At 37.7% G+C, this 11,577-nt stretch overlaps 2 protein-coding genes across 2 annotated transcripts in view; both read right to left on the reverse strand.

Moving 5' to 3' along the window:
• Positions 1 to 1,757: 1,757 nt before the first annotated feature.
• LOC108358790 (ryncolin-1-like) lies at positions 1,758 to 2,762 on the reverse strand. Its single transcript, XM_017610279.1, has 3 exons — positions 2,615 to 2,762; positions 2,004 to 2,534; positions 1,758 to 1,929 (listed from the first exon to the last, which is right to left on the reverse strand). Exons 1-3 carry the CDS (start codon positions 2,707 to 2,709, stop codon positions 1,776 to 1,778), a joined length of 780 nt encoding a protein of 259 aa, XP_017465768.1. The 5' UTR covers positions 2,710 to 2,762; the 3' UTR covers positions 1,758 to 1,775.
• The window catches only part of LOC108358789 (fibrinogen C domain-containing protein 1-like), a 39,517-nt gene continuing 29,804 nt past the window's right edge, over positions 1,865 to 11,577 (reverse strand). Inside the window, exon 3 of the mRNA XM_017610278.1 lies at positions 1,865 to 1,934. Within this exon, the coding sequence (XP_017465767.1) occupies positions 1,922 to 1,934 (13 nt within the window). The 3' untranslated portion in view covers positions 1,865 to 1,921. The remainder of the gene's footprint in view (positions 1,935 to 11,577) is intronic.

The following is an 11,577-nucleotide window of genomic DNA, read 5'->3' on the forward strand; positions in this document are numbered from 1 at the left end:
ATTGTTCCTGAGAGGTTCAGTTCTGCAGCTCTTATTATCTTCTCCAACATCAGATTAAAGAAGTCACATGAAAGAGAGTCGCCCTATCTGAAGCTCCGTTTGGTGGCGAACGCCTCGGAGAGATCTTTCCCAATTCTGACGGAGCTGGTGGTATTGCTCAACGTCATTTTACACAGCCGTATCAGTTTGGCGGGGATGCCAAATTCAGACATAGCGGCGTACAGGTAGCTCATTTTAGTGCTGTAGAAAGCGGCTTTAAAGTCGACAAATAGGTGGTGAGTGTCGATTCTTTTCTCGCGGGTCTTTTCCAAGATTTGGCGTATTGTGAATACCTGGTCTATGGTGGATTTTCCAGGTCTAAAGCCACACTGATAAGGCCCAATCAGTTCAATGACGGTGCGCTTCAGACTTTCACAAAATACGCTCGATAAGACCTTGTAACCTATGCTTAGAAGGCTGATCCCGCGGTAGTTGGCGCGAATGGCAGGGTTGCCTTTCTTGTGGATTGGGCAGAGCACACTTAAATTCCCGTCGTCGGGCATGCGTTTATCTGACCATATTCTGACCAAGAGTTGATGCATGCACTTTATCAACTCCTCGCTACCGTACTTGAATAGCTCAGCTGACAGGCTGTCAGGTCCAGCGGCTTTGTTGTTTTTCAGCCGCGTTATTGCTATACGTACCTCGTCATAGTCAGGCGGTGGAACGTCGACTCCGTCATCATCGACTGCGGGCTCGGGCTCTTCTTTCCCACAACTTTCCGTGCTGCTACCATTTAGTAAGGCGGAAAAGTGCTCCCTCCATAACTTAAGTACGCTCTGGACATGGGTTACTAGGTCGCCATTGTTGTTCTTACAGGAGTACGCCCTGGTCTTGAAACCTTCCGTAAGTCGCCTAACTCTCTGGTAAAATTTTCGGGAATTCTTCCTGTCGGCCAGCATTTCAAGCTCTTCGCACTCACGTATTTCGGCCTCTCTATTCTTATTGAAGTTATCTTTATTTTATACATACTACGTACATATGTACATTAGACTGCAATACTCCCCATACAAAAAAAAAAAACAGTTCGGTATTGTGTTTCGATTGCAATTATAACATCTATTATATTTTAAGGCTTTCACCAAAATGTTTTTAGGAAACTATTTTATTCGTAAAAATTCAAATTTTGTAGGTATTTTCAAATCCGTAATCCCGGCGGAAAAACGGCAACTTTTTTTTGGTGATGCAGTCTAATGTACCTACATATATCGTAGACTGTTTTTTACAATTTTGTAGCAAAGTAAAAAATTGAGAAAATATTTGCTCAGTAATCATTAATTAAATACATCAAAAACCATTTTATGACTTGTGGTACTAGAAAGCACTCATAGAATTAACAAAAAAATTGTTAAATAGCATTTATTAAAAAGCGTCAAAATCCAACTTTTCTAATTTCGTTATTACAGTGGACGAAAACATCATAGCCGCACCACATATTGATAAGTTTTAACTTATCATTTTTTAACAAAAACCAAGTATCAGGCTCAAGTATCGGGCCAAGTATATGTCTCAAAATTGTAACGTGAGTAACTATATATTTTTTTTATTTTTTATTTTAGTTCAGTACTTTAAATACGAAAATTGGGCATATTAAATATACCTAAATCAGTAGTATATAAAGATCTCTTGACCTTTTCTGAAAATATTAAATCTAAAGCTAAATGTGCGTTTGACTTATAAAATTTTGTCTCCATAAAAATATTCATAAAGTTATTTTAGTTTTATAACTTTTCATCTTAAAATGAAAAATGATTCATTGCCAACCGCTTAATACATTTTTCCGTTGGCCGTATCATCATTTGCGCAAACTCAAGTGACTCATCCATTTGTATACCGTTCCAAGTTACGCCTTGGCCGTTGTCTTTTTGAGAATAGTCGCCATTCAAATTGCTGAGAAAAACGGTATTTAAAATACGTATGTATGTAAATCTATGCGTAAATGTGCAAAATACACTTCAATTCACCTCATATAACACTCTGTGTACCACCAAGCTCCTCTCCAACGTTCGGCACAATTAATACCAGGGTTTGCATCATTATCTCGATCGAATGTTGAGAACTTACTGCCTTTATGATACCTTAAACCGTGTCTAGCATTTCCTGTGTAATTACCAAGTGTTCGCAAAACATAATCTTCCTCTTCGCTACCAATGACGAACAAATCATATTTTGCATAGTACTTTGTGCCATTGGACGCTTCCATTTTTATATACAACTCTTGTTCACAACTTGCGGTTAGAGCGTGCAATTTATTCAAACCAATCCAATAATTGCCCGACAATTCACCAAATCCTTTCTTATATTGTTGCCAATCTCGATAGAAGTCCACATCCGCGCTTACTCGTCGCTGGATGACAATCCAACCGCCAAAGTCGGTATCCTCATCACACCACACCTTGAATGGCTCATCACCAAATCGCTGATATTTTATTGTATAGATGCCACTTTTAAACGAGCCAGCGGCTGCTTTCATGCAATTGGTGGGCAGACTTTGGCTATTCGATAAGAAACGAAATTTTAAAAATTAGTTAACCTTCGAACTGTCAACTTTGGCACCACACTGCATACTCATTACCTTTTTCGCTCAGTTTGTAGGCGCAAATTTTCTGCCTGAATTTGCTTTACAAGTTGTTGCAACGACTTTAATTTAGTGTTAAAGTGTTCAAACATACCTATTTGCAGATCACAGTCGTAGGCGCAAATATCTTCCAATTAATTATTTCGACTCAAACAAGGTTTTAATTTGAAAATTAAAATGAAGTGCAGTAGTATAAACGTTTTGAGATGCATATTTTTAGAGGACTGCAAATTTTAGCGATTCGCACAACCAATTGGATAAAACAAGACTGAGGGATATATTGCCACTGTAGAACTTTTTCTCTCCTAATAACATAAATTACATACATACATACAACTAGCTGAGATACAAATACAAATATATGTACATGCGGTTTCAAATATCTATGTGATAAGCATACGTCTTCATATCCATATGCTTGCCAAAATGCAAAAAAAAATTGTCAAAAATCAATTTCACGTCGCAGTTACTTCAAATTTGCGCTTTAAAATATAAAATTGGATGGGTTACAAAAAAGCATACTTAAAATATTGCGAAGAAAGCGAATTAAAAGAATCGAAATTTTTACGAAATTTTTTTTTTCGATATATCACAAACATTGAAAATTGGATTATACGGATTTTGTTAAAGAATAAACTATATTCTTATACGCAAATATTTAAAATCAAAAAAAATAATAAAATAAATAGTCAAATCTTTGCAATTTGTGAGTGTCTTTAAGTTATGATAAGCACTATATTTTTCCTGGTCCTGACTTGACAAAAAAAGTCGATACCTTTCGCGTATTTTCATGAACCCCAAAAAGTTCCCACACCAACTTAGGAAAAAACTCTTTCCTACTGGGTCATCAAAAAAAGGCTTCGGCTGTTACGCGAAATGACTATGCTGCAAACTCAGCAAAACTTGACACATGGCAGCAGTAGTATGTATGCCAGACTTTGGCACATATGTATGTTAAGGCAGCAACAATAAAAATCAAGTGCGACAATAATGTATGTAGCTGTAGGTATTAATGTGACAAACAAAATTTATTTATATTTTGTGAAGAATGCAAGCGTTGCAAAATGCATTGATGATCATCTAAAGTTGCAGAATGCAGTGCGAAGCTAAAAAATGTAAATATTTTCACATCGGCCCAGAGCACTTCTGCGGCATAGGAAAGGGGGCCAAGCAAGAGGAAGAAGCACATAGAAATAGCTACTGGACTATCAACTAGGTCCAGAGCATTCCATGCCGTTTAAAGGACGTTTTTAAGGACGCAAATTTACTCAAAATTGATACACCCCGGCTCACCATGTAGCGGTAGCTTCCGGAAAGGTGAAAATCATATATTTAATACTTGCGCCGGGTGTTTAATGTTCGGCTCCGCCCGAACTTAGACTTTCTTATTTGTTTTTATTTATTTTTTGCGATGTTGCTTTAAGCTGGGCTTGACCTCGGGCCCTGCGGAGTGGAAGCGCACACTGTTTATCACTACACCTTAGCGGTGGACTTATATGAAAAGTCGTGATAATTTAAGCCCTATTTCTACGATTTTGGACGTTTTGCTTTTATGTGGCAAGCGCGATAACCATACTGAGTTTTGTATTTGTTTTGCATTTGCAAAAATTTAATTTGATTAAATTTATGAAATTTTTGTACACTTGCACTTCTCAACTGCCATGTAATAAAACTTTCTTAAGTTTTAATTTGATGGCAGTTGAAAGCATGCTCGGCCTATGTAGTATGTTGTATTCTCCGGACACTGCTTCCGAAGCATTTTGCGGAGCCTGCATGGTTTCTAAAAAATGCCGTTATATGGGAGGTAGGCGTGGTTACTGTCTGATTTTGTGCATTTTCAATACCATCCGTCATACGCTGAAAAGAATTACACATACCAAGTTTCGTTAAGATATCTCAACTGTTATTCGAGTTATCGTGTGCACAGACAGACGGACGGACAGACAGACAGTCTTCGCATAATCGGTTTCTTTTTTCATTCTGAGCATTTATGTATACATTTGTCTATATCTATCTCGTTTCGTTTTGGTTTGGCTGTTACAAACAGCCGTTATGTGAACAAAGTTACAATACCCTTGTGCACAAGTGTGCTATGTATGTGTGTATAAAAACAATTTAGCATACCTACTATCTGAAGGTCGTAACGATAATGACCCCACATAATGATGCAAGTCTATAGGAACTGTAGGGTTATCCAGTGCAGTCATAGAGATGTATTAAAAATTCTAAATGAGTAAACTGTGGTTTGTATATGTAAATAAGGACTGAACTGAACGTAACCTGAAATTTTAAGCAGTATAAACAAGTAGGCAATGTTTTTGGATTCAAGAAAGTTAATTGTGGATGCCGCGTAGTGGGCTGGAGCTAAATACGGCCAAAATAGTGCGGCTCCTCCATGATTTCTTACAAATGGCAGCAATCGTTTGTTTAAACACTCCTTGACGTACATTTATCCGTTAATTGTGCCAGTTGTCACAAATGAGAAGGTCCTTTTGCCACATTGGCAAATTGCCTGCCACACAAGAAACTTAGTTCCAAATTCTTCAATATTGATTGAAGTGTCTGCATCTGGGAGTGTTTCGCCTTTAAACTTCGTGTAGTACTGTGGTCCTGGAAGCGTGCTAAAGTCTGCTTTTACGTAGGTTTCATCGTCTAAAATGATGCAAGCCTTTTTTTTCTCATCAAATTGCACAGCTTTCGGGCTCGTGTTTTTATCTGCTTCTCGCTAACCTTTGCTGCTTTTAGCTTCTTCCGAGTTTCTAAATTATTTCTCTTCTTGCATCTTTGCACCATAGACTGGCTGTTTCCACATTTTTTCGCAACATCTCTAGAGGACATGCTTCGATTTTTCGTTATCACTGATGTTATTTTTACGTCCAAAAGTTGATCTCGAGGACCAATTTTAAAGCTGAGTTTTGGGCAGCGCTGGACCGTCAGTGACTCCAAATATCGGTTCAGTACCGATTCAACCGTACTTCGCGCGATTTTTAATTCCTTTGCAATAAAATGCCGCGGCCTTTGTGGATTTTCATGATATTTGTCAACAATAAGTTTGCGCCGTTGTTCTTGATTCATTTTTACACCAAAACTGTATGCTTTAACGGGAAAGTTCAAATTGGGAATAAACTTTAACGCTTTGAAGGAAGCATTGCCGTTGAAAAAAAAAATTAGTATTTCTTGACAGCTATCTCATGCATTTTCAAAAGTTACAAATTATATTCGATCCAATCCTTAATTTGGCCAAATTTCAAAAAATCGACACCCATGGGCAGACATTTTTTAAGCGGAAATTCATGCGCCAGATATTTGTGGGAGAGAAGCAGAACAACTTCGAACTAAATGCATCTGAATTATATCAGAGAGTCGGGGGAACCTTGAAAGCACTGAAGTTCGACATGACATGAAAAGTAGTACGTATATAATAGTTATAATTTCGAGAAAGTAGAGAATTTCGTTTACTTGGGAACCAGCATTAACACCGATAATAATGTAAGCATCCAAATTCAACGCGTAATCACTCTTGCCAACAAGTGCTACTTTAGACTGAGTAGGCAATTCGGGAGTAAAGTTCCCTCTCGACGTACAAAAACCACACTCTATAAGTCACTCATCATACCCGTGCTGGTGTATGACGCAAAAGAGAGAGATTTTGCGCAAAATTTACGGGCCTTCACTTATTGGCGACGGCTACGTTGGCTTGGCCATGTCGTTCGAATAGACACCGATACTCCAGCTCTGAAAGTGTTCAGTTCTGAATCCGATATTGGTAAGATCAAGCGGGGAAGGGAGCGGCTTCACCTGGCATTTACAATTGGCGGCAATTGGCACAGAAGAGAAACGACTGGCTTGCTTTGTTGAACCCGTCAAAAATCGCTTAGGCAGTGACAGCTCCAAATAAGAAGAAGCTGCTTTACATATAACCACTTCTAATAGACTCGATTCTCCACATTTTACTTTGAGAATTCTTAACTGAGCGCAATGCCAATCAAAGTATTAAAATTGCAATATTCACACTTCGATTTATTATCATATCGGACAAATAAGGTAACCACCAACTAAGCATTACATAATTACTTACATAAGTAGGCGACACAGTATTTAAACTACAAATTGTCGCTTACTTGCTTGTGTAAGTAAAGTAGGGAATATTTACCCTCCTTTCTTCAGCGCAGACTCTTTCACTTTCAATATCACTGTTAACAGCAACAACTACTTAAACAATAAGTATTCCGTTTTTTTTTTTGTAGAAGTAAGTTAATTACCTGCGATGTTAGCCGCTGCCGTTGCGTTGCTATTTTCCGTATCGCAGGCACCCACTAATCGCGAAGCATTCAAGCAAAACGCCGATAGCATTGTCGCCAGCAATATTTGTATGTAATACACCCATCTGTATAAAATGGAAAGCCTTCAGCATTGACCGTGTGCCTTGATTGCCGGCTTTGCCCTGTGGGGAAACGCGCTAGTGCCGAACTGATTCGCTACTAGAGAATTTGGCGAATTTCTACTGCGATGTCCTACGAAGTGTCAATTGTTCCGCGCTGCATTTTTTTGTCGATAGTTCCGAACTAGTTCTAATATCGATAGACGAAAAAGTAGCATCATTTTTCCAAACAGAACCTTTCCCATGATAGCATATTTTCAATTATTTTGAAAGAAATGCGTTTTCATGAACCGAACTGTTTTTATTTTGCAATATCAGCACCGAACCGAAAACGACTCTAAAATATGGTCCGGTTTGGTTCGGTTCAAAATAAAACCTCCACTTGAGCATTTTCCAAGTTCTTAACCCTTTTGGTAAAACTATTTGAATGTATTTGTTAGATGGGAACTCCGTGAGTTGGCCTACGAAGTTGAGAAGGCAAAATTTTTTAGCGTCAATTCAAAATTCTAAGTATGTAGTGTTTGTTTACTCGATTAGATCTTCGACTTGTTGAAACCTTAAACGATAATAATTTATATAATTTAATACAAACTACCGATACCGTATACCGATGGATCGAAGATGGACGGCGGCAGATGGGCAGGCGTGTGTGGACCAAGATTCCAGAAAAGTCTGTCAATGGGCTCGTATCCATAACCATATTCTAGGCGGAAATCTTTGCAATCGAAGTCTGAAGCATGAAAAGTTTGAAAACAACGAAAGGCTGACTAGGGACTAAGGGAACTGAAACAGACTGCTTGAACACAGCCGGGAAGGTTTTAGAACTCATACAGGCTACCTGACAGGGCACTGCAAGTGATTAAAATGGCGCTTTCTGTAGAGACGGACTGCAGGTTTTGTCGGCTGGTAGAGGAAACCTCGGGTCATATTCTTTGTGACTGCTCACGTATCATGAAGTACTTCAGCATGCAAGGTTTACGAGATATTCTAACCTTAAGGTGTGGAGGTGACGTTCTTGTTAAATTTCGAAAACTTAGATAATCGAGAGAATACATTTTTTCAGATATTGGCGCAAACTGTTTGACTGTTTCTCATGTAAAAAACCTTTTTAGTCTTTTATTTTTAATTCCGGCAATTCCTCGCTGAGACATAAAAATTTAAACTATTCGATGGAAATTATCATACTAAGTCATAAAATTTTTCGATTTAGAAAGCATGTTTTTATTTTTTATGAATTTGGGTTTTATTGTTTAAAAAATTGAACCATTCGAACCGAACCGAACCGCAGTTCAGAGATAACCATGAACCGGTTCTTGCACCGGTACAAGTTTTTTCTAAGTGGTTTAAACCACTGAACCGAACCGCACCGATTTTCGGAGCGCTTTTCCGCCCTGTTCCAAGACGTTGAAATGTTTATAAAATTTTTTTTTTTTTTTTTTTTTGTATTACCGAACTATGATAAAGCAGCTGTGAAGTATAACATGAAAGCATATTAGAACGAGAAAGCCGCCAAACAAGTATCTATTTAAAGTAAAAAAGCCCCTCACTGCACATGCACTATACATTTCTAATTGTTCTAGCTCCTTGCAAAAAAACTCAAAATTTTAGAAAAAGTGGCCTTAGCAGCAACTTTTCACCCTTAGCTAGCATAAGTGGCTTTAAAACGTTAAATAAAATGGCTTTGTAAAAGTACCACATTTCGCTGCTTTTGAACTGGTGGTCATCTAGTTACTATCGTTCACTAGCTCCGAGTTTCCCTGCAGGGTATGGCCAGCTAGCCTTTTGTAACATTTCACTGGTTGCAATTAGCGACACACACAAAAGGCACTGATTTCTTCATAGGCCTCTTACTTATCGCATCGCAAGCTTACAGGTATTGCTTTGATGTTTTTTTGTTTTGTTGTCATTCTTTTTTATGGTTTTGGTATACTTATCGGTTATTGTATTTATTATTTGTGTATGTATTGAGTTGCTGCTGCTACTGGCTGCCAACGCTTCTTTGCTGCATTTTTTCGTTGTCAGTAATTAGCTGTTCAAATTTAACATTCGCAAGCTGCTGCTGATTTTGTTTGTTTTGCATTACAGCAACTTTGGCAGGCAATGCGGAAGAGTTTTATTTATTCATTAAATTTTCTTGGAAATTTCTGCGGTATAGGAAGTCTATAGTGCTTTGCAATACAGTTTTTGAGATAGTGCATGGATTTTAACGTCATATTTTATTGTTGTAGATAAGTACTCGTAGTATGTAGAGCATCTTAAAAACAAATAAAAAAACAACTTGATAAAACAAAGCAAAGGCGGCAATGGTACATCACTTTTCTTGCACCCCACCCCTGCCCTAAATGGAACAAATATACATACACTCACCAGAATATGTATCCGTACAGTGTTTTTGTTTTTAATATTTGCAGTGGTTTTCGTAATAATTTATTTTTTGCTAATTTCTAATAGAAACGTAAATAATTCATTCTGCATCAAATGGCATATAAATTAATGATTCAGAGTTTTTACAAAGTTAAGGAAAATTCGAAAAATTTTCAACAAAATTTTCAACTTTTAAAAAATTCTCAGAAATCAAGGGTAGATTATAGCCACTTAAAACTCGCACTTTATTATACAGAAATTGAGTGAGCTACAAAATGCATACTGAAAAAAATCTAAACAATTTTGTTTAAAAGTTGAAAATTTTGGTGAAAATTTGTCGAATTTTCCTAAATTTTGTAAGAACTTTGAATCATTAACGTATATGCCATTTGATGCAGAATGAAATATATTTCTATTACAAATTAACGAAAAAAATTGATTACGAAAAACATTGCAAATATAACATAAAAAATCACTGTACAGAAACTTATTCTGGTTAGCGTATGTGTGTCTAACATTTATTTTTTTTTGTATATCTGTTACCTCTGCACAAGTCGTCAACATAATAACTAAAAAAGTTGTAAACTTTGAAAAAGTAGACAGACCGTTAAATTTTTTTAAGCTCTATAAATCTCAGTGAGCAGATGGCATGTTCCTAATACACCTTCCCAAAGGAGTTTTTCCTTCCGTAGATATAAGTTGCCCCATTCGTATGATTGTCCATAAATCCCCGTAAAACTATAATTATCCCTTTCACCAGAAAAAGGAAGCAATGCTTAGTACCAAAATTACTTCCGGGGTGTAAACTCAGATGGTCAAACCCATAACAGTTCATGGAGCAGTGATACATATGTTGAAAAAATACCACTCAAATAGCAGCTATTAAGAGAGTGTGCAAGATCCAATGCGTTGCATGCCCACAACACCGATTGCAGGCATGGACGCTCTTCTTAACCTTACACTGCTCCAATTGGCAATGCAAGACAGGCGAAGCAGCACCGCAAGCACTCATGCTACATTGTAAAAGTAAATTCAAACCAGTCAACCTTGTCGGACACCTTGAAAGCCTAAAAAGGTGGCTAAAACCCTGGTCTCGTACCAAATTGACCTCTTCTTCAGCTTTACGAAGAGCTACTATATCGCATTTCCTACTACCGAGGATGGATGCGGCAATCTAATATATCTGGGCGACATTCACGCAAACGATATACCGATGGTTCCAAAATACCCGACGGTGTAGGTGCGCATGTTGTGGACCGCGATTTCGCACATCTTTTTTTTTTTAAGCAAAGATCCAACAATATTTCGAGCGGAACTAGTTGGCATATCTGAGACCGTCTAAGTCTTATTGAACCGGCAATATGGCAGAGCAAAGATCTATATATTTTTGGACCGTCAAACTGTTCTTAAAGCTCTAACTAGTTAGCTACAAATACACATTAAAAACTCTTTTAAAAATATAAACTCCCAAGCCTGGGTGCCTAGTCATGAGGGCTATAATGGCAATGAAAAAGAACCTGAAAAGCATCGAAGCTAAAAGCAAAACAGACACTGCATTCGTTGGGCCAAAGTTTGTGCGGTAGCTTGCAGTTTCCTTTCAGTTATCCAGGGATAGTCCTTGGCTAAGATTCAGCAGCAATAATTGGATTGCCTTTTACACTTACAGCGCCGTTCGGTCACCTTCTTAGTAGCTCCGCCCTGTGTGGAATCCCTTGGAGAGTCAGGCGTCGTTCCTTACGTTCTGGCTGGCATATTCAGACGTTGCTACCACCAATTGTCTATAGTTTGGAGGAATTGAGGCATTTCGAGTCTAACCGAAGTAGGGCAAGTCATATCCGCAGTACGTTAGTAATTCCATTAGTTGACCTCACTACTTATAGCCAATGCGAGAGTGCCTTCATTGTAAATCGAGAATGTACAAATGTAAAACTCCCACTTTGCTTATTATTATTAACCTTTAATAAGTTTGCTTTGTGCGAGTATATGTACATATATGTATGTGCAATGTATATACATTAGGGCGGGTCAATTTTTTTTCGACATCGTTCCTAGCAGATTCGGATTCTACATAAAATTCTAAGAAAAAAAGCCCTTTAGACCATAGCTCTAAAATCAATTTCGAGCCTGCGCAATTTTAAAAGAAATTATTTTTAATTAATACTAAGTCCATAATCAGATTAATTTTTACTAAAGTGTTAGGAATGTTTTTTTTTTT

The sequence above is a fragment of the Rhagoletis zephyria genome, unplaced genomic scaffold (genome assembly GCF_001687245.7).
Source record: "Rhagoletis zephyria isolate East Lansing unplaced genomic scaffold, Rhagoletis_zephyria_1.1 Rzeph_scaffold_00296, whole genome shotgun sequence".
NCBI classification, from domain to species: Eukaryota; Metazoa; Arthropoda; class Insecta; order Diptera; family Tephritidae; genus Rhagoletis; species Rhagoletis zephyria.

Excerpts from the sequence above, each read along its gene's own strand:
- LOC108358790 (XM_017610279.1), bottom strand. The coding sequence starts at position 2,709 with ATGTTTGAACACTTTAACACTAAATTAAAGTCGTTGCAACAACTTGTA. Across the intron at positions 2,535-2,614 it reads CTACAAACTGAGCGAAAAAG|CCAAAGTCTGCCCACCAATT; the intron begins GTAATGAGTATG and ends CTTATCGAATAG. Across the intron at positions 1,930-2,003 it reads TACACAGAGTGTTATATGAG|CAATTTGAATGGCGACTATT; the intron begins GTGAATTGAAGT and ends CGTTTTTCTCAG.